The 24,682-nt window shown below is 31.9% G+C and overlaps 1 protein-coding gene across 1 annotated transcript; it reads left to right on the top strand.

Annotated features, from left to right (window-relative positions):
* The first annotated feature begins 14,529 nt into the window (after positions 1–14,529).
* On the top strand, positions 14,530–15,853 carry LOC137820409 (bZIP transcription factor 11-like). Its single transcript, XM_068624491.1, has one exon. The coding sequence runs from the start codon at positions 15,096–15,098 to the stop codon at positions 15,576–15,578; it is 483 nt and encodes a 160-aa protein (XP_068480592.1). The 5' UTR covers positions 14,530–15,095; the 3' UTR covers positions 15,579–15,853.
* Positions 15,854–24,682: the final 8,829 nt, after the last annotated feature.

The following is a 24,682-nucleotide window of genomic DNA, read 5'->3' as shown; positions in this document are numbered from 1 at the left end:
TCCTATTATACATATATATATATATAATATTTAATAATTTACTTTTGATAAAGATAGATTAAGCTGTTTTAAAAACTATTTTGGGTAAAATTATTTTCTTCAATAATTTATTATATATAATGAATTAAAATTTAATGCAAAAGAAAACGTGTTGTGACTCCTTTTGGCATATTTAATATACAGAAATTATCTCTTCACTGTGAAATGATTAAACTAAATTAAGAATATTGTTATTAACATTTTAACTTGTGTCCCGTGAAGAGGTGCACAAGGTCAAGGTGGTTCGGCTTTATGTGTGACTAGAGAGCTGCGATCAAATCAACTAAAAAAACATTTATTCTTAAGTTATAGATTAATAAATCATATCATTCCTTTCAAGATAAAAATGCACGTTGTCATTGTAATTGTAATCTTTAAATTCACGTGTAAATTATTTTATAATTTTTTATTGCATAAATTAGTTTATAATGCATACCATTTGGGAAAAATTATAAAGGTGAAGAAATGGCTCAAGGAGATTATCCTTCTTTAGGCTCTGTTGGCTTTCATGGATGATTTTTCATAAGTAAAGAAATGAGAAGATATCAATGGTTTGGATTCAGGGTTTTACAGAGAAGATGAGGAGAAAATATACTTGTGAACAGTAAATATTTTTTCCTCAAAATGAAGAGATGTGTAGGAAAAGTTACATTATGTATTATTTTCGAATTTATCCTCATTAATCTGCAAGGATTTTTAATATTAAAAAATATTATTATTTTTTATTTATATAAGATGTTATTTATTTTCTAATTTTATAGTATATATTTAATATTTTAAGAAATTATTTGAAGTTTTTTTTTATTTAATTTATTGCTGTATTTATATTAATATATTTTTTTATAATTATTATGTTTATGTTATTTGATAATAGTTTTTTACGAAATTATTTTCTATTTTTAATTACGTTATATTTTTTTAGTATTTTTTATTACTATAAGGTTTTTAATAATAAAAAATATTATCTTTTATGTATATAAAATCTGATTTATTTTCTAATTTATTTTATAATTTTATAATGCATGTTTAATATTTTAAGAAATTATTTGAAGTTTTATTTTTATTTAATTTGTTGAATTTTTTCTAATTATAATTTTTAAATTATATCTATTTATATTTAATATATATTTATTTTCTAATTTTAATTTTTAAATTTATGAAATATGTGAAAATTGTTTATTTTTAAACAAAAATAACTCATTTCATTATTAAAAAAATTTAATAGGCAAGGATAAATTTGTAAAGTAGTATTTAACAATTTTAAAAAATAAATAAAACTCCCTCACAACCATCATATCACCCACCAAGTCCCATAAACTTTTCTTAGACATTCACTCTAACATACTCCAATCCAAACAATCTCACTTTCTTCACACTTTCTTCTTACATCCTCACATATTCACTTCCTCAAATCCTCACACATCCACTCCTCAATCCAAACACACACTTAATTCCGATTTTATAATTTTTATTAGTAAGAAGTTTCATTATAACTTTTTGATCTCCTTTTTCTAATTATTCTCCTTTCCATACTCCCTCCAATTTTCATTTTTTTAAAACTAAATTTAATTTCTTCACTCACCAAAATTATTGATAGTTTTTTTAACAATGTCTTTCTCAATTATTAATATGTTGGTAATCAAATTCACGATCTTAGCTTTAATGTCAATTGTTGGATAGAAAGTTTACCACTAAGTCAAAAGTTGTAGTTGATAGTTATAGTACAATTTTTTCACTTATTTAATCATGCCTTAATTCACCTATTCTTCATCTCAAAACAATTAATGTTATCTACAACATATTGAATTGAAGATTTAATGAAATTGGATGAGATATTGAACACTAAAATATCATCTTGAGTTAAAATAATTGGAACATGAAATCAAAGCAATAGATAATTGCAATTGGGTATTTTGAACTTGTTAAGAATGTTCTCACAAAATAGGCTTTTGATAAATTGTAGTATTGTTTTTTAAATTCCCCATAAAAACTCTTTTACTATATATTTCGATTAAGAGATATATTTGTCACTCAAACGAATATGAAACAGAAAGTTTAGTCTTTGTCTTAGTTGTTTTCTTGCTCGAGCAATGTTGTGTCACTTAAATAACATTTTTTACCGTTAAATCATTATTTGATTCAAGTATTGAAGGTAGAATGTTATGCATTTGAATGATGTTGTGTTGATTTGAATATTGGAATGATTGCGAAATATACATTTATGATATGAAATTAGTTAAGGTAGCAAACAAGTGATTATATGTATTAATAAATATATCTTGATTAGGTATCTAAAGCATATAGATTAGGTAATGAGAAACTTGAGATAAAATTCTTACACATTTAAAACACATGCATGTGTTCAAATAGTATAGTCTTTAACTTACTGTGACTTGAGAAGTTTAAGATACATACTTAAGAAACTTGAAATATTTCACTTGAAATATTTCACGTACTAATTTCTAATATGATGTTTTTAATACATATATTTTTAAGGTGTTACTAAACATCATTTTATATAAGTACATTCATTCATGTGTTTGACTTGTAATTAAATAAGAAGTAAGAGTTTGAATTATTCGTAGTCATAATCATATGCATATGACTTTATAAGTTTGAATTGTTTTTATAGTCATCTACGTTTAACACTTAATCACTTATTTTGTTTTGTAATTTCATATAAATTTCTCTTTCATGAATTACGGGGAGAGGTTCTTGCTCGAAACCAAAATTTAATAAATAAAATTATCAGTGATTTCTAAAATAAGTTAAATATTTTATATTTTTAAAAAAAATACAGTATTTTGGATAAATGAAGTATGAATTTATTTAATATTATATGTAATTTTATAATTTTTAAACAATGAAATATTATTTTTTTCATTTAACTTGATTTTTCTTTTTTAAACGTATAATTTATGTTATTGCTTTGAATTGAGAAAGATAGCAATCCCAACCTAAGTTGGTTCTTTGAGGAAAAAGACTACCTTCGTCGGGATTAAATGAACTAAGAAAAAAAAAAGTTGGGCTTCGTTCAACACAACACATGGCGGGCTAATTCTCCCTATGCACCAGATCAAGATCTGCATCATCATTTATTTTTGGCAAATGCTCCCTGCACCCAACATAATTTCAAAAATTCTGAAAATACCCTTTATTCTGGAAATGAAAATTCAGAATTGAAAATAATGCATTCTGGAAAAATAAATCCAGAAGAGATTTTTGTGTTTCGGATATAAAAATCCAAAAAAATAAATCAAAATCCCATTCCAGATAAAAAAATCCAGAACTGAAAATAATACATTCCGGAAAAATTTATCTGAAGAGATTATTGTGTTCCAGAAAAGGAGGTCCCACTACAAGAAAATCATGAAATAGAAATCAATTTTTAGATACCAAAATAATTAGTTACAATAGAAACTAAAATAGAGACCATTTTAGAAACTAAAAAAAAATTGGTTTCTAAATTAGTTTCTATTATTTTTTATTATTGTTAAATAGTTTCTAAATTGGTATCTAATTAGCAACTAAGGTTTTAACTACCAATTATTTAGTTTCTAAATTTGGTAGCAAAAACCTTGGTTGCTAATTAGATACCAATTTAGAAACTATTTAACAATAATAGAAAATAATATAAACTAATTTAGAAAGCAGATTTCTTTTTAGTTTCTAAAATGGTCTCTAATTTAGTTACTATTGCAACTAATTATTTTGGTTTCTACAAAATGGTTTCTATTTCATGATTTTCTTGTAGTCCGAAATGTAATTTTATATGTACCCCATTTTTTTAAGGGTATTTTCTGTTTTTCCCCCGTGATTGGGTGCAGTGATATGGTGCAGGAAGCAATTGCCTTTATTTTTAAACCCCAAATTGCCCTCGAGATTAAATAAAAAGGAACTAAGAAAAAAAAAGTTGGACTTCGTTCAACACAACATGTGGCAGGCTAATTCTTCTTGCACCAGATCAATTTTGATTTGCACCCATCATTTATTTTTAAACCCCAAATTATCCTTGTCATTTTTTCTGGATTTTCGCATCCAAAATGAAAAAAAAAACTTCCAAATTTTAACATTTGAAAGACATTATTGTGCTGCAAATTATCATATCCGGAAAACACATCTCAGTTTCATATTTGTAAATCCAAAACTGTCTTACTTATGTTGCAGATATAAATATCCAAAAAATAAAAATAAAACAAACATTTTATTTTACTATACAGGTCATAATTGGTCTAATGCAGAGGGAAAATTAGCCGGATGACAATGGGGTTTAAAGGGTTCTCTAAGCCATTTTTTTATCTGACTCTACGTGGCTAAGATTGAAAGAGTGTGAATTTTTCACGCACCTCCATAGATTTTTTTTCCATATTCCATAAACATAAAAGTTTTCATAATCAAATATGACTTTTAGATTATGCAATTTAAAAGCTTATGAATTATACAATCTCAAAATCATTTTTTACTTGTTTTTTTCCTTCTTAAAAACATACTTTCAAATTACATAACTTAAAAGTATTTTTTTTTATTTCAGATTGCATAATATATAACGGTGCAACAATGACTTTTAAATTACATTGTATAATCTGAAAGTCAAAAATAATTTTCAAATTAATTCTTTTTAAAAACCAAAATTAAATTTTAAATTATGCAATTTAGAAGTATTTTGCTTTAAAAAAATATTTATGGATTGTGCATTCAAAAACAAAAATTGATTTTTGCAGTTTGCAACCCATAATTATTTAAAAAATATAATTTTAAAATTATACAATTTAAGAAGGGTAAAATGGAAATTTTAATATTTACGGGAGGCAGAAGAAATATATAGAGGGACATCCAAAATTTGGTTTAAAAGACTTGTATTTTCTTAAGATCTGGTCCCCATGGCCTTTTATCCACACATTTCACTTCAAATTGTAGTTTTAGACTTTTACTAAATTTGAACATATAAGAAGTTTTAGTAAAATATTTAGGTTCAAAGTGAAAAATCAATAATAGTTTGAAAACAAAAGCTCATATATTTTTGAAAAAGCTAGTGATTTTTTTTTTTTTACTTAATACGTTCATTTTGATCAAATGAACTTATCAACTAACAAAAGAAGTTATAAATTAGTTGAAATGAAAAAGATAATGTAATTATATAGATGACGGGGCCTAGGTAATATTTATCCACTGGTACACAATTCGTTGTCGTGTTGATAGTCTCCTAATCCTTTGAAGTCTTTCCTTTCGCTGTGTGCTCCGTCGGTCGTAGGTACATGCGATTGCACTCCGACGCTCAAGTCAGTGCTAGTATTTTTGTCTGTCCTCTTATGATATGAAAAACGTACATTTTCCTCCTTCAGAAATCTTACTTATAGGTTGACTTGGGCCTCCACTAATGTGGGCCAAATAATCAGTTCGCCAAGACGTGTGTAGGTCGTGTGTAGTGGCTTCCTGATATTGCGGGAGCGTATTTCGAAATGTGTCTTTGACTCATTCAACTTCAGTTATAACTGCTTCCTTGCCACGTATTTATTATGTTGTATTATTAATTTGTGTCTTCGGTCGTCTGGGGTCCGTTCGGTACACTTGCCCCCCAGGCTCGAAGAGATTTATCTCTAAAGAGTCGTGTAGGATGGCTGAGGATCCTGAGGCAGTGTGTGATAGCTGACATCATTAAATGCATGACAAAGATGTGACGTTTGGCAGAGTTGATGCATTATCTGATCAGATGCCTTCAACAATGGAGATTGCATGACATTTCGTATGCAGAGTGAGCTTGATCGTTAGATCATGTTAGATCCAACGACATTGGACGAGTGGCAGTGGATTCTCTCTCCTACTCCGTTGGCTATAAATAGCGCTTCACTGGGAGATTTAAGGGTTTACGCTTTCGCTCTTCTTGCAAACCTTGTGTTGTCTGCTCTGAGTGTCGAGTTTGTTGCGTCGAATTCCTCAGTCAAGGTTAGTAATGTCTGCTTCTGTAGATTCTTCGAGTAGTGTTGTAAAATCCGAGTCATCTGTGAATCGCACTGCATCTGGTAGTGCGAGTCAGTCGTCGAACGGCCCAAGCTATGATTGGGTTGATCCTTCAGTCCTCAAAATCCCCACTAGGATAAGAAGCGCTGATAGCTTAGACAAAATCCTATCTGAAAATTCTTTTTTATCGCTTGAATGTTCGTCCAAAGCGATAACGGCGGATATTTGTGGTGTGACCGACCGCGTATGCCATGGTCGAGAAAATGCACCGCACGATTTCTTTTTTGTATATAATACTTTTTTTGTTGACTTGCACATAACCCTTCCATTTGATAACTTTACAATGGGAGTCCTTCGGATTCTCAACGTAGCACCCACGCAATTGCATCCCAATTCGTGGGCAGCTCTTCAGGCGTTTCGATTATTGTGCCGAATTTTCAAACTTGAGCCCACCCCTGAATCTTTTTTATATTACTATAATACACGTCCGAGTTCTCCCGTTGGTTGGTTGTCCTAATCTAGTTGATCGGGGAATATTCGTTTTGTTGCCTTTACCACTTCATACAAGAATTTTAAGGAAAAATATTTTAATATTTTTGTTGAGCCGGATGGCCAAGATATTTTCTATAATTTGAATGGAATGACCAAATTTCCATTCCATTGGACAGAGAATCCTGCCCAACTTGGTAACTAGTTGTGGTTGTCACTGTCACCATTTGACAAGGAGATTCTAGTGGTCATTGACTAGTTGTCTTATAAGCTGCCCACTCGAGAGCTGATATCTTTGTATGGGTCGTCCAAGAAGTGGACAAATTTCAATGGTATGTAGACTTTTTATATTCGGTCGTGTTTCAACTATGATAATGTGGTTTAATTGTACATGTATCTTGCAGATATTATCCTAAAGATGGATCCAACTTTGGGCAAATTTATGAGCAACTTGAAACGCCATGCGTTCGCATGAAAGATAAGCAGCCTTTCTGGTGTAGGGAAAGAAACGGTTGTTGTGGAGGAAATTGTATCGGCCGTGACGGTGGTGCCTCCGGCGGCCGAAAAAAAGGGTGTCCGCCCAAGGCGCAAACTGGCTTTGAAGTAGGACAACCATCCGGGAGGTTACTCACTATGTTGAGCCCAACAATGCGAAAGGCCTAAGCTATGCAATTCGACCTTCGTCCAAAAGATGAGGGTATTTTAGTGGCCATCCCCACCAAGGACTTAATTGAATAATTGGTGGAGTTACAAAGTCGAGCGACCGTTGTAGGCAAGGCGCTTGGGGACGAATTGAACAGGGCTCAGACAGTGGTGGTGTCAAAGCTTAAAGCTGAGTTGGAGGCCTTGGCCAGTTCCCTTAATGCGACTTTGGAGACTGCTGAGTCTTGTAAGATTGAAATGGAAAAGAACGATCGACTTGCTAAGAAAGAACTAGAAGCGTTGAAGGTAACCCTCACCGAAAGCGAGGGTTAAACGATTAAGTTATTAAATGCTGACCGAACGTTTTGTAAATAACAATTAAGTTATGAATAAGTTTCAGACCAAGAGTTTGGTGAATAACAATTAAGTTACTAATTGCTGACCGATCGCTTCGGTAAATAACAATTAAGTTATTAATAAGTTTCAGACCAAGATGTTAGTGAATAACAAGTTATTAAATGCTGACCGAACGCTTCAGTGATAGTTTACGGGCCGAATGCTCGGTAAATAAAATGGTAGCATATGTTTTCGAGAAATAATTTTTTAAAGTGCCTCATTAAAACCTTCTCGGTTGAAAACCATTCTTAGGGATAAAACAACCGAACGAGGAAAGAGTACACTAATTTTATTTATCAGCTGTAATAGAATTTGATATGCATATCCACGTTCTCGGTACAGTTTTTCTTGATAAATATTCTAAACGATATGCTCCTCTAGCCGTTGCGTCGGTAATGCGGAATGAACCTTCCCAGTTGCTTGAAAATTTCCCGTTATCCTTTCGGGCGTTACTACGAATGCGCCAGACCAAATCTCCTTTATGAAAGCTTCGTGGTTTTACTTTCGAGTTATACCTTCTGGCCACTCGTATTTTGCACTCGTGGCTAAATAACAAAACGTTCGGTCAGCATTTAATAACTTAATCGTTATTCACCAAACCATCGGTTTGAAACTTATTAATAACTTAATTGTTATTTACCAAGACATTCGGTCAACACTTAATACCTTAATGTTATTCACCAAACTCTTGGTCTGAAACTTATTAGCAACTTAATTGTTATTTATCGAAGCGTTCGGTACGAAGTTCATTCATAAGTTAATTGTTATTATACTACTCGTTCGGTGAGATATGATGAGGCAGACGTGACTTAGCAAAAACACGCACATATATATAAGGACGAAGTCATAAATAGAGTTGTTCAGCACAATTGAAAATAAAAGCATAGAGGTGCAATAAAATTGGTCAAAGCCCACAACCCGGATCCAAGCATTTCTCAAATAATCTAGACCATTAGACTCTCAGTGAACCGGCCTGACAGTATGGCCGAGACTAAATGGTGCATTGCTATATCTGGATTCAAATTCCTGATCCCCATGCAAACCTTCTTGAATCTGTCCATAAAAGCTCTCAACGACTCCCCTTTTTCTTGTTTGACGTTGAGGAGAGACATTGAGGACGTACAGTGAGGTATACTCGTAGCATAATGGGTGGTAAACTTTGTTTCTAGAATGTTGAAACTAGTCACAGAGTTCGGTGGGAGTTCGGTAAACCATCTTAGTGGCCCTTCCCTCAGCAAGGTGGGAAAAACCTTACACCTGACCGTCTGATCTATGGTGTATAAGGTCATTTGCGTTCTAAAAATGTTTAGGTGCTCATATGGATCAGTAGAACCATCATAAAGGTTCATCGTTAAACCCCTCCACTTATCCGGGATGGTTGCAGTAATGATGTCATTCGTGAAAGGATGACCCCTTGGATTTACCTCTCTATCGGGAGCGACATATTTGATGCTTGGATGTGTGGGGTGTGTAAGTGAAGCATGATGTGCCCCCTGAGTTTGGAGAGTTGGCGGTTTTGTCCTGGATTGGTGAGTTTGCGGTGTTGGTATCGACGTGTGGGAATGTCCTTCCCGTTTGGACTCTTCCAATCGCTGAAGTATTCTTTTGTTCTACTCCTTCAACTGAGCCATCTCCTCTGCTTGCAGACGTTGCTCTTCCTCTTGCTTACGTCGATCTTCTTCATGACGCAGTTGATCTGTAATTCCTTTCTGCCGCAGTTCCTGCATCTGGGCTTGGAGGGCTTGGAGCATCACCATTTGCTCTTCTGTCGTGTTGTCATTGTTTGTGTTGTTCATCGTGGATACCATCGTTGCTTGCCGAAGTCCTTGTGAATGGAAGGCTAAAAGTTACTCGGGCCCCACGGTGGACGCCAATTGTACCTGTATGGATGATGGGGCCTAGGTAAGATTTATCCACTGGTACACAATTCGCTGTCGTGCTGATAGTCTCCTAATCTTTCGAAGTCTTTCCTTTCGCTGTGTGTGTGCTCCGCCGGTCGGGGTACCTGCGATTGCACTCCGATGCTCAAGTCAGTGCTAGTATTTTTGTTTGTCCTCTTAGGATATGAAAAATGTACATTTTCCTCCTTCAGAAATCTTACTTATAGGTTGACTTGGGTCTCCACTAATGTGGGCCAGATAATCAGTTCGCCAAGACATGTGTAGGTCGTGTGTAGTGGCTTCCTGATATTGCAGGAGCGTATTTCGAAGTGTGTCTTTGACTCATTAAACTTCAGTTATAACTGCTTCCTTACTACATATTTATTATGTTGTATTATTAATTCGTGTTTTCGATCGTCTAGGTCCGACCCCGATCGATACAGATAATAACAACAATAAATACATGTTTCTTTAGAAAGAAAAATAGGTAAAGTACTAACATAAAACTATAAACAGTTAAACTTTCTTTCTATGTTCAATTAAACAATAATAAACTTTTGTCTCTCACGAGCTTAAAAACGGGTTAATACGAAATGTTTGCAAAAAGAGTTAAGTGAAATAAAATAATTATAATTTAAATTGGACTCAATTGTTATTCTTTCAATATTGTTATTCTTTCAATATAGTTAATTTACAGTCTAAATGATCCATTTTATAAGATAATAAATGTGTTTTAGAAGATAAAAATGATACTATTTTATAAAATATAATATATATTATAATTTAGCTGCCAAATAATAAATCTAAAATTAAAACTAATTTTATTGATATAATTTAAATTTAAAAATACTTATTTTATTTTTAAAATAACCTTTTAAAGTGACCCAATATGTTTTGACACTTGCAGCGACATACATAATTTTTTTATTCATTTTTCTATTCTCTTTTTATCTTTCATTTTTTTATTAGTTTTATTTCATTCTTTACTTCACTTCATTCAAATATTCCAAATTTTTTTTCTACATTAAGTGTTCTTCTCACAAATGATTACTATGTACGTCTCTTCTTATATCAATGCATTGTTAATAATTCATCATTTAATTTCTTAAAGTAATATGGACAAAGGTCAATGAGCAATGATGCTAAATGAGAAGGACTAAATTGAAATAAATAATAATAATTTTCGTATTATACGATGCTAAACAATTTAAACAACTGTTTTTAGTCACGTTATTATTAGATTGGAAGGATATAATTTGCCTATTTTTTCATTTATTATTTAAGAAGAGTTATAAAGTTTAACTTCGGAAAAATACCTTCAGCATCACTTTTATTTTAGAATGAAAATTTGATTTTCCAATATAAATAAAAAATGATCCTTATAAATATTTATTAAACTATAAGTGGTGTTTCTATATTATAATGGGGCAATATTTCCAAAATATATACTTAACTATTACTATTGGTCGCATATTGTATAGAGTAAATATTTATTTCTACGCAATTAAAAGTTGTGAAAAAAATTAATATATATATGTTTTTACTCTGATATAACTAAAAATCTTATATCTTAATCGTGAAAACTATAGATAATTTATGTACTTTATTTGACCAAAAAAATTTTAGAGTAAAAATGATTTACTTCAAAAGAAATTATCAATTAGAATTAATATTCACCCAATCATAAAAATTGAAAAATGAACTTTTTTCTAACGTAAAGTTTTACAAGATTTTACTTGATATAGCGTTTTTCTAAATATTAGTTTATAACCTTATTTATATTTATTTCATTTTTATTCTTCAATTATTTATTAATATTTTCTCTGAATAATGTTCTATTTACAAAAAAAAATTCTTTCACTTATTAGATTTTTATTTATTATGTAAGATCTTCTTTTTAATTTGTACTCTTTACTGCAAAAACTATCGAAAATGATAGATAATAATTATTTTTGACATTTTGTATTACATTATTTAATTTTAACCATTATACTATTACAAATATTTATTTTATTATTTAGACATCAAACTTCAAGATAATTTTTCTTTACATTAATTTTTTTAATAATTATATTAGTTAATAAGGTGAGACTATATCATCTCTATATAACAAGTGTGATATTTTACTTTGCTCTAATTTTTATTAATTTTTTTATAAATATAGTATAATATGAATAGTAGAATATATATAATATAAAAATAAAATATAACTAAAGCAATTATTTTGTAAACAAAAAACTATTTTTTTTTTTTAATTTTATTTATTAAATATTTTAATAAATATTGTTACCATGCTATCATTCACCAACTTTGAGACAACTTATTATTACAAATGATTTCGTAACAAGTGGTGCATGTTTGATGAACGTGCTTTATATGACTGAATACTTTAAGTTGGGTTCAGGGTCAGTTTTGACTTCCCTGCACTTCTATTGAAGTCAATTGCTTTTTGCACCAAACTTTTTCTTATTTTTTCAGAATTATTTTTTTAAAATTTTATTATTTAGTTTTTAAAATATATATATATATATATATATATATTTTATTTCAAAATTATTTGTTCAGAATGAAATTTTGGTTTTCTAATTTTATTTTAAAATTTGATTTTCGTAATACAAAAAATTATTTTGAATTTTCTTTTCTAGAATATATTTTTTAATTCTAAGTTTTCAATTATTTCTGAAATAAATAACAATTTTAAATATTAAAAAATTAATTGATTGCAGTTAAAAAATCGTCAGACAATCTGGGTCTCCTTCAGTATCCTGCAACAAATCTACTACTGTTTGGTGTGGTCCCGTTTTTAGAATTACCTTTTTCTTTCCACCATTGTTATTTATACGCTGACTCCGATTTTAACTTGATTCTTCAAAGGTCACTGTATAACCAATGTAAAAAAATCAACTACAATGCTTGCATCTGAGTAAATTTTCATTTTTTGGTTACTGAGTTAATATCTACCAATTGTAATTTGAAATTTACACTTTATTTATATAATATAAATTTTCTTTACTAGTCAATTTTAATTTAAATAAAATTTTATTGTTTTAATATCTGTTCTTACAACAAGGATCAAGAACACTTGAAATGGGTTAATCAAGACTAATCCTTCAATCTTGGGCTGAATACTGTCTTGGGCCGGGTATTCCTTGATGGAAACTCTTTGCTTCTTCTCTCGGCTGGTGCTCTCGGCTTCTCCTCTCGGCTGGTGCTCTCGGCTTCTCCTCTCGGCTTCTCCTCTCGGCTGATGCTCTCGGCTTCTCCTCTCGGCTGGTGCTCTCGGCTTCTCCTCACAACAGGTGGGGGGTACCTGCAAGTCGCTCCGATGCCAAAGTCAGAAAAGGTTTAACGTTCATCAGATAAAATCACTCTTACCTCTTTCTATCTCTGAACTCCTATTTATAGAGTTTCTTTAATGGGCTTTCCCTTTACTCTTGGGCTTTCTTTCTGCACCTTTTTTATTATTTGTGCACCCCTCTTGCAAGTTTTTATCTAATTGGGCTTTTACAACTTTTATATTTGTTTTATTCTTGTCTTTATTGCTTTCGGTCAAAACCTCTCGGTTTTAACTTAATCATCTTAATTGTTATACTATGTAGTTCTCGGCATGAACCTCTCGATTTTACCCTATCAGTACAATATCTAAGTGAATAAGTTTATGTTTAATTCATGTTCACAAAATTAATTTAAAAAAAATGAGCTCAAATTTGGTATCATTTCGGCTTTTACTTTCTTATTTACTGCAATATGCCAACATCCATTAGTACAAGGAAGTCCCAGTTTTATTGCATGTTCAACGGTGAACTATTTATTTTTTAATACATATTATGTGTGTATTTTTAAAAAATTAATAATTTTATTTGTGCAGGTAAAATTCTTTCTTATTTCAGTTACATGTTTAAAATTCAAATTTAATATATTCAAAACTCGAATTTAATGTTATTGGTTTAGTTAAGGAGTGTAGCCCATGTGATTAAATAAGTGTATTAGTTGTTATAAATTTTGTGACTAAATGTTTTCGTTAAGCTAAAACAATTTTGTATTAGTTAATTTATTATACTTATTTTCTGTCTCACAACTTTACCTATAAAAAATATTTCTGTCTATTTTAATAATTTTGAGAAAAAATTGTATTATTTCTGTGCTTTTGCCGAGGAAGTACAGTATTAAAATATTTGCTACTTACTCATACCATAAAAAAGTACAGTTTTAAAAGCACTGGAAGAGAAGGACCATTTAATTCATTGTTTTTGCTGCTTAAGTGTCAGATCTTCTAGAGGGCAATTTAATTCATTCAGTAGAGCTGTATTTTTAAAGTTTGAAATATGTTAAACAAAATTATAGGTTTTTTTGTCAAAATAAAAATTTGACTTTTCTATAACTATGAATTAATTTATAAGATAAAAATATATAAGAAAACCTTTAAGCATTAATTAATTTTTTTTACCTATTTCTCTTTCATTATGATTTTTTTTTGTCTAAAGAGACTTTAAATATATTTGGTTATAGTTTAATTAAATTAAGTGCTCTTTGAGCATGCCCATGAAATTTGATTTCTATTTAGATGAAAAACATTTTGTTTAAAAAACAAAAATTCCAACATTCAATTGTAGATAATAAAATTCTTTGCAGCATTAGTTAAGATGAGTAACAATGATATGGTTTTCTTAACACAGTAATCTAGGTTTTGAATTATGGTAAAGAAATACTCATCACATCTCATGTGTGTTTTGCTGAATGTGGTTCCCAGCTGGATTTCCACAGTAACTGTCTCAATCCACTTTTATTGGTTTGCCTCTGCAGGATCATGTAATATTCTTATATCATGTTCTCATTATTTTTAATTTAATTTTTAGAAATTAGTAAATACAATTTTTTCATTAAAATTATAATAACTATATTACTATATATGCTATTTCTTATTTGTGTCTCTTAACAAGTGTTGTTAAACTAATATAAAACCATAAACAGTTTTTTCATTCGTAACATGAAAGATCAAAATAGAAAAATCATAACTTGACAATTACGTAAAAGAAAAAGGAGACAGAAATAAAGACACCAATTTTATTTTGGCTTGTTTGTTTGGTGATGTTTTTGGATTTGAAATAAAAAAAAGTTTTAATTTTGTTTTGATAGCTTTTTTGTTCTATAAATTGTGTGCTTGAAGCATATAGAGTCCCCTTCCACTCTCTTCCTTCTCTCTTTCTCATAGTCACTTTTAAGATATTTTTGCTACTCTGCATCTTTACACCACCCTTTTCATTCATTCTTTCTTTCACATCTTCTCAATCTTTCTGCACAAATCCCTTTGGGATGATCTTACATGTTCTGAACACCCCGTTTTGAAGGCTCTTAAATGCCCAACATCTTGTTCTTGATGTTTGAGATTGATGTATCCAATTCTGAGTGAAATCTTCTTTTCTGGGTGTATGATCAATTCCACTGTGAGACGCAGGACCCATTTAGTTCAATCCTTCTCAGTTGCCTTCCTTTACTGGCTCTACTACGTTTCATGATTTCTACCCCAACTCCAACTTTCTATTTATAGTTTCTATATTACTATTACTACTATTTTCATCAGCGTTTTTTTTTACTTTTCTGGTTTTTTAGTGTCTGGGTCCTGCGTTCTCCAATCCAAGGGTCGATTTTTCTTTGTGTGTTAACTTTTGATTGAAGTGTTGGTCAGTTTGGATGGCTTCGTCGAGTGGAACATCTTCGGGGTCGTCTCTGCTTCAGAATTCGGGTTCAGAGGAGGACCTGCAGGCTGTGATGGATGAGAGGAAGAGGAAGAGAATGATATCGAACCGCGAATCGGCGAGGCGATCCCGAATGAGGAAGCAGAAGCACATGGATGATCTGGCATCACTGGTGACTCAGCTGAGAAACGAGAATCACCAGATTCTGACATCGGTGAACCTCACCACCCAGAAGTACTTGGCGGTGGAGTCTGAGAACTCGGTGCTGAGAGCCCAAGTGAGCGAGTTGAGCCACAGGTTAGAGTCTCTGAACGAGATCACCAATTTCTTGAACGCCACTAATGGTGTCTTTGGGCCTCCGGGCCCATCAACAACCTGCTTCCTTGAGCCCGAGGGTAGCGCCTTCTTCAACAACCCTTTCAACATGGCATATCTCAGCCAACCGATCATGGCTTCTGCAGATATGTTGCAGTACTGAGTATGATGATGAGATGGGTTTGTTTGTGTTTAGGTTCATGTTTGGTAGGGAGATTGTAATCGGTGGTGGCAGAGACAGTGAGTGCGATAAGGAATAATGATGAATGTGTATCATATGATAAAGTAGGAAAGCTTGTTGGGTGCTGCTTCTGTGAATGGGCCCTGTGCTCTTCTCATATCAGATCACCCTATTATTGTTGCAACTGTACTTCCCTCTATTACACTTGTTTATGTCATGTGACCAAATCATATAACATTATGTTTCATCTCATCAAATGTTTTTCCATTTCACTCTACTTTTTGTCCAACGTTCTTTATGCAATGACCTTTCACTACCTTAATCAAGAGTTAAAATTTTGTTCAACAAAAAAACGAGGTTTAAAAAGATTCTACTGAAAAGACTGATCAATCATGTTTGTGATAAAGATTAATAGATGATAAATATTTGGGTACTTTACATTTATAACACAACAGAAAAAAGTGAAAAAATTTATCCAACAGAAATTACAGTTATTAAAATGATTTTTTTTACCTGTTCCTTCTGTGGTAACCCTTTTACTCTAAATGCTCTGTTTAATCAATTTATTATTGTATATTTTAAGCCAGTGCTTTGGACTAAACTGGAGGAGGTATACAATTTTGATACTTGCACTTGAATGATAGTTCAGTGGACAAAGTTGAATTCATTAGTATATAGTAATTAATGTTTGAACTTTGACATCATACAGCACTCTTCCCGTCAGTGGGTCCGTGCACAAGTTTTACTTCTTTACACTGTGGTCTTTTTGGTTACTTACTTACTCACCCCTTTAGTTTTTATCTCACAGATTTAGGAGTTAGGTTCATTGAGCTTTCATAATTCACATGGTTCAGCAATTTTTATTTCACGACTCTTGATACAAGATTTTGGTGGTTAGGTGATGGACTAGCAATATACTAATACCAGAAGTATATAGTAAGAACTAAAGGCTAAATATGTTATTACCAAGAAAGGGGTTAAGATTCCAAGACATTATTATACTTGGTAGAAATATATTCGGCTTGTTTATGGAGGCCTCATGAAATGTCCAGAGATTCGCATATCTTAACTGAAAGGAAAAATCCAAAACTGACCAACAAAAGAAAGGGACAACTGAAGAGGAGAGTTGCCTGTGGCACCCCCAACTTCTGATTTCCTCATAATAGTTTTGCAGCTTAGAAGAAATTTCTTGAAATGGTGAACACTGACATATATATCTCCAGTGTCTGTGATGTGTCTAACTCAAATTACGAGTCATTATATTTTCAGCTATGATATTTTCAGCTACTATCTTATAGCTAGCAAACAAGATAGTTCAGCTAGGCAGCCTTAATTTTTGTTTTGATTGGTACCAGGAAAGGTAAATGCATATATGTGTATAGTAGTAAAATATGAGTTTAATAAGAGGGTTATACTTGCACTGACAACTAAGAAATTGAAAGCAAAGGGTACAATACAACTTTGAGTTAAAGCTGCCACGCCAAGTTCTTGGAAAGTTATAAAGATTAAAGGGACATGATTTAGTAATAACAGCAAAGATGAGTGCGGTCTTATTGTGTGCCAGGGAACAAGTTTCACGTGCTAGGACCAAGGTTTTCTGAGCATGTATCTCTAGACACAGTACTGAAATCTCAGAACTGAAAGTCATGGTTTGCATATGCTGTGCTATGTTCAGGAACCTTTACCTGAAGATAAATCTTATTTAACTTAATGGCAAGTGACACCAAGCATGTGGTTTCGTCACGTGAAAACTTACTAAATTTCGGTATAATGTCTGGTTTATAAGATAAATTAGTATCACACCCCTTAGGAACCTTACTAGTGAGTATATTCTGGGGAAAAAATGGACCAGGAATCTCTCAGCAAACATAGAGAAGTTAATTACTAAGTTGAAATGCTCTTATTGGTCTGAAGAACGGTAATAACTTAATGGTTTGATAGCTTTATATGTAATTTTGCTGAATTTATTGTATGTTTCTGTTCCAAAAGAGAAAAAAGAAGATGGAGAGTTTCTTGCAATAGCAAAGGCTGCTTGCTCCTTGATATTGGAGTTAATGCCTCAAAAAGTTAAAGTAAGCGTTCTTACTTGTACTTCAAAAGTCGATTTATTTAAAGAGTATATTAGCTTGTTTTTCACTCTACTCTTCAACATTTGTTATGGACAAACTTTCCTACAGATGAATAATTTTCTTCTTTTTACCTTTATTCGTAAAACATCCTTCAAACTAATCATTTTTTAACATTTGTAGATACAAATAAAGAGCATAGTTTTGTTTTTTTTTCTACTCTTCATAGCATTCACACGCTTGAAAACAAAGGCACACTTAAAAATAGTTTTTATTCCTTTCCCAATCACTACACATGTTTTGTGTTCGCATGGTAGATTTTCTTCCTGCAATGGGTCACACCCCAAATATATATATTAAAAACATAAAATGTCACGAATCCTTACACAGCTATAAATTCCCTTTAAATAATGTTGGTTTAAAGCATTAAGATGACTAATATTAATGATAGTTGCAACTCTCAACTTCAACAAACATTAGACAAATGCAGCACCATGTCAACTTGAAACTACAGATGTGTCATTGGATCAGTTTTTTACACAAGCCAACCATATTAAAAAAAAGCATTTTGCTTTCGTTTTAAGAAGGAGACTTGCACAAAAACTACATCTTGGTAGCAACTTAAGGGTGTGTTTATTAAGAATTAACTTCCAACGTATCTACATATTTATCACTTCTTTATCACAAGTTCAATATAATATTATTCACACGAGGGAAATGAGTTAAGTGGTGGAGCGTAAAAGCATGCGAAGGAGGTATTTCCAGGAAGCAACATTTGACTGTCTAGAATACATTGTCGGAGAAAACCATGAGATCTGATTCAATGATTCACTAATCCATGTCTGATTTTATTGTAATGTATGGTAGCCTTAGATTGAGTAACATGTAAGGCTTTGACTCACAGCCGCAAAAATCAAACCCAGCACATTGCTGAAACAAAAAATGTCTGTTTCATCACTCATTTATCCAAAATAGTGTAAAGGAGAAATTCCACTGTCAAAGTAAAAAAATTTAAATATATTTTTCAATTGGGGTTCAACTCAAGAATATATACAGGAATATAATCTCTACCTCTTCTTTTTCTATGGCAAAATCTACAAAGTTCGGAAGTCACAAGTTCAATGGCTACAGCTGAATTCGCATATATTTCTCTGCACATAACAAGATTTCAATTGGAGAGTTCACACTCGACAACATATTCGGGAGAATAATCTCTAACTTTCAAATGGGACCTTTGAGTTATAAATTATAACTAATATACTGTTATTTGTTGATAACGTCTCTGCAATTTTTGTAATAAGTCTACATTTGATTTGAATTGATAAAAAGAGATAGAACAAAATAAAGAATGATATCATGTTTCGCTGTTTCGTGGATTATTTAAAATAAGATAAATTAAAATACAACCTTGATCAAATAAATTATATATTTGACATTGTCTTATATATTTTATCTCATTTTCCTTGAGTTAAATGGTATACGGAATCAACTTTTTTTATTCTATCATAAAATATTTAAACTAATAACTTTATTAACTTCAAACCACTGTGTCCGACCATTGAATTTATGTTATTTACCATCAGACAGAAGCAAAGGAATAAAACCCCATGCTTTATTTCTTATCAGGCTTATTCTATAGCTACATATTCTTTTTCTTTCCATGCTTAAGAACTCTGAGCCTTCCCTTAACTTCGGTACACAAATGAAAAAAAAAAAAACTAATTGCCAGCTTACAATAAGAATACAGAATAACAAGGACGGTTAAGTGGTCACTCAGATGAAAGCAAATTTTTTATATATTTCAGTGATGCTCTGCACTCTGCAGTGCCATTTTATCTGTGAAAAAGCAAGATTGCTGTAAGGACCAAAATTCTTAAACAGTAATACTTTTCCCATAAAATTTCTCTGATATTGTAATCAGTATTCGAAAAAAATGTAAGAGGTAAGAAGTAAGGTAACAAATTGCGCGCACATTGGATACATTATTATTATTGTACACATTTGAGTATCGAATACTCTCTTTATTGAACATTGGAGTGCCTTCTACAGATACCTCTTCCATTTGGCATTCGTCCAAGACGGAGAGATAGAGAACCGAATGAGTAGCAAAACGGCTAGAAGAATCACAGTGGAGATTTAACAACCTGTTCGAAGGAAGGAAAAAAATGAAGCCTTCAATAATTCACTAGTCTCATCTCCCTAGCAGAACACCTTTCATTATTTTTAATTCTGACGATGCCTTTAGAAGCATGGACTTTAGACCTTAAATGTAATGCAATTGTAGAGGAAAATTATTGGTACTCATTGTTTGTTTTTTAGTTGAAATATAACCCGTAAAGATTCCCACACCTGAAATACTTGGCTTAGGTACAACAGAGTCCTTATAAATGAGTTCCATTATTTTCTTTACTGAGAAATAAGTTAAGCAAGAGAGACCAATGGCAAGGTTTGCATTTCATTCTCTCCTGATTGAGGAATAGGAACCACAAATAGGACACTAAATTTGAAGAAACAAATGATGAAAGAGGGTGTACTTGGAGAGAAAGGGTGACATTATTATTATATTATAAGCACATAGGCCCCGACATTTGGAAAGAGGGGACAAGGATGATGAAATCTCCCATGATGCATTCTTTTGGGATTTGAGTACATGTTAGGAAAGTAATTTTAGGGCATTTATTTATGTGGAAAGAGGCAAGCATGTGGCCAGCCATGCTATTGAATGGTTCACATGACTTGGTGAAAAAGTTGTCCTAATGCTAAGTATATTTAGTGCATGCTTAATTTTTTAATTGGGATCTAATTTTAGTAGGTTATGGTGATGTCATTTAGCCAGAATGCTCTAGAATATGCTGAGTGCTAACACTATATTTGGACTGAAGATGAAACAAAGGCAACAGAAAAATTAAGAGTGTGAGAAATGCAGTATGAAGAAAAACTAAATGAAGTGTTTTAGATAAGTAAAAAATAAGTAATTAATTTGTACAAATTTTTCTTGTAATAATAAACAATATCAATTTTAAATAAGTTAATTTGCAAACAGAAACTCCTATAGTCATATGTAGTATGGGTTTTAAGAATTGAAGTTAGCAAGAGTTTTGTTAAATTAAAACGCTTATAAAAAAATCAATTTTAAGATAAAGATGGCAACTTTCATGAGGTCAGAAAACTGCATGCGTTTTATCATGGACCCTTCAAAATATATGAACGTTTATTTTATAAGTAATGGTTTAGACCTCTCAAAGTTTCCTCCAACGTAGGCTTAACTTTAGAGCAGCACATAAGCAGTGCTTCCCTTTGAGAGGGTCCATTCCATTCATTTTTCGTTTAGAGTTGGAATCAAAAGCATCCTGAATTTCTTATGCTATTGGTCCTCAATAAAGTATGTATCAGTTTTTTACCCAAAAAAAAAGTTAGATCTCGCTATGGGTGTTTAATTTAAACGATTTGCACAGCAGCACAACCTACACATAATATGTGTTTTTAAATGTAAGAAAAATGTTGTTATATGTCTAATTCTTAACCAGATTTATTAAAAAGTGAACTTTAAATTTAATTTAACCTTATAAACCAATTTATAAGATAAAGTTTTGAACGTCTTATATATTATAAAATGTTTCTTATATAATGTAGGATTTTTAATACATTTCTATTAAAATTGTGTTCGTAAGATTATATATATTTATGGATGATCCAATAGAAAAGGTTATGATAAGTTGAACAAACTCTAACTAAAATAAATTTTAAACGATTATGATACTATATATTAAAAATGTTAAAGAAGTAGACTTTATTTAACTACATCTTATAAAATTTTTAAACTTAAAATTTCATACAAATTAGTCAAACTTTTAACATTTGGTTGACCTTAATAAATTGACAACTCTTCCATTGATATTTAATTAGCATTTGTCTCCCAAATTGCCATTTAATCCGAGATTGGTTCCTAGTCATTGATTGTCTAGCCAGTTAGACACTGGATCTAGGTTAGAATCTTCAACTGTTGACTATATAGTACATAAAAAAGAGAGAATTTCCTCATCATTAACACTTCTCTAACTAACGTTTTCGGACAAAGATCTAAGTATATTATTTTCTCCGGCGAAATACTGAGTGCAACACGTTGACCCTGGAGAACGATCCCGAGGGACAATAATCATATCACCACATGGGACGTGGGAGTTTATTTAAAACAATATAAGCTTGCCGTGCTTTTTTTTTGTTTTTACCTTTGTTAATCGGTTATTGTTGAAGATCTCTAACTTTCTAACACAAACTTTTTTTTTCATGGTTGCATGTCTATTTTGCCAAAACAAATTAATGCATTTAGATACGTAGCAAAAAGAACAAAGCATCTGTACAGCCATCTAAATTCTCTGTTCAATCGTTAACTTTAAAACCAATCATGAGATTGAAGAAAGGTTGGCTGCAACTGGCAAGATATCAGGTTCAAACTTATGTGACGCCATTCACCAAACCAATATATTATAAAGCATTCAATCCAAACAATATAATAAACTAAAAAAAAAAAGCAGAAAGGGGTCCTAGTAGAACACGTTGGTATTCTAATTCTTATCTTTTGTGGATACATTAGACATGTCTCAGCAGGAACAAGAGTCCAACAATTATAAAAGAGTGAGGTTTTGATTCACTCTTAAATTGACATTATTGTCTTTGTAGATAAGTATGGCCAAGCCAATAAAAAAGTTAATTTTGAAAGCAATAATCATGATACTGAGAAACCTTTTACTGATTTGACAGTAGATTAAAGTGCAAACTCAATTATTACCTTAAATCCATTATTACTAATATCTTAAACTAAACAAAATAAAGAATTTAACACGCATAATTACATAATTATCAGTAAGCAGCACTACGTACCTGCCATTCTGCATACTATCAACAGTATCTGGATAAGAAACTTCCAAGAATGAATGCAGCTCTCTTCAATATCTTAATCAGTCTTTCTATGTATAACAAAATCGAAACAAATCTATTTGCCCCAAAACTATCATTATACGACTCATATATACTGTGCACATTTGTCATGAATTATGAATTAATAGTATATCCCATATCCATATCTAGAGTACTCGATATCCAACATCACGAACCCATTGATAACAACATTTCCCATCACAAACTCATGTACACCGTCATCAACCTCAATCCAACTAGACATCGGAGACTTCACTAGTCCCTTCTTGTTCGTGTCTTTTATCTGAAGGCACTTCATCAACCTCTCAGCTCTGTCAGCATCCCGGTGAATTTTACAGGCCCATATCGGCGTCCCCCAAAACACCATAACCTTCGGCTTCCTTCAAACGCCCTGCCCGAGCAAGGAGGTTCACCAAGAAACTAAAATGCTGAATCGTAGGTTTTATCCCGTAACGTTTTTACTCATTGAAAAACACATAACCTTCATGAGTCAAGCCTGCATTCCTACGGGTGGTTAAAACCTCACGCACCGTCTTCTCACCAGGTTTCACTCCAGAGAAACATTTGTAAACGTTTAATTGAACACATATAATAATATTCAAATATAGATATTATCATATCATGATTCTCACAGAATCAAGAAGGAATATGCACTACCTTGATTCATGAGTGATCCTATTTGAGCCGTTACTTTATCTCCTTTGTTCCAATCTATCTCTTAACAATTTCGTTCTTGTCATACACTTTCGTGATGGTTAACAATGAGACAACTATTATTTGTAGAGACAGAATCCTATTGACCTTAATTCAACCCTATTGACCTTAATTCTCAATCTCGATCAGATATATATTTCTCACACTAACCAATGGACCTTTAATTCTATTATTATTATTAAACATATTCGAGCCTAAAACCCAAACTCTAAGTCATGTGAGTCACTTTATATAAATTAATTTACATTCTCCCACTTGACTCATATGAGTTATAATACTTTCATGACTTAATAATTACATAAATGCGCATTTAAAAGGCCTTACATAAATTGGTTTTCTCATTAATCAAGATCAAGGATACAAAAATAATAAAAGTCATTGCGGTTACATGCCATTTCAATCAACACATTTCCTTCCATGTACTACTATATCATTCTTTCTCCTTAATATGACTTTATAATGAGAAATCCATAATAGGTTCAAACATAATGTCATTTTTCATCAATAACAACATAATTTGTTTTCCACAACATAATTTACATGCATTTACATAAAGTAAAAAACATAAATTTCAGAAACTTTATTTATCAATGAGCTCAGAGTGTCAAATAAGCATTAATAACAACATTCATCATTCACTAGTAGGCATAATGCCCATACTTACAACATGACCAGTAAATGTTTTGTGCGATAACCCTTTTGTTAAAGGGTCAGCAATCATAATGCTAATATGTTCTATTGACACTCTATGTTTTTGAACTTCTTCTTTAATGATAAAGTATTTCAATTCCATACACTAGTACACAAAGAAGAAAAGGATACTCTTTATTTAGTGCGGCTTTTGCGCTACCCGCTTTCGTAAAAAACGCGGTGGCATTTTTGAAATTATTTTGATTTACGAATGGGGCTATTTGAATAGCCGCATTCGTAAATCAAAGAGTTTTGATTTACGAATGCGGCTATTTGTACCAATGATCCAATCCTGGATTACTCTGGTATCTACCAAGCATACCAATTGCAAAACTAATACTTGGTTGTTGTTCTTGCTGGTTGACCTGGGTGTGTCTTTGTGTGCGACCTTGCCCGTCATGTAGAGTATGGGGCGGAAGCAATGAATGAGAGTGAGCAAGATCCTCCTAAGAGTGGTGTTGATCTTGTAGGTGCATGATAGGTATGGGTATTGAGTGGTTCGGCCAGCTCAAGGGAAAAGATGAAGGAATTGAAGTTTAGAGCCTAGGATTCTAGGGAGAAGCAAAGTTGAGCACAAATGGGCAGCATAACTTTACTCACAATAAACTTGAAAATACAAGGTGTAGGCTCCTCCTTTTATAGGCTAAGGAGGACCATAATGCAACCCTAATGCTAGCC

This window comes from Phaseolus vulgaris, chromosome 9, assembly GCF_000499845.2.
Source record: "Phaseolus vulgaris cultivar G19833 chromosome 9, P. vulgaris v2.0, whole genome shotgun sequence".
Taxonomy (NCBI): Eukaryota; Viridiplantae; Streptophyta; class Magnoliopsida; order Fabales; family Fabaceae; genus Phaseolus; species Phaseolus vulgaris.
The sequence above is the reverse complement of the archived record's forward strand: the minus strand, read 5'-3'. Positions and strand labels throughout refer to the sequence as shown.

Coding starts and splice junctions, on each gene's coding strand:
- LOC137820409 (XM_068624491.1), top strand. CDS start 15,096: ATGGCTTCGTCGAGTGGAACATCTTCGGGGTCGTCTCTGCTTCAGAAT.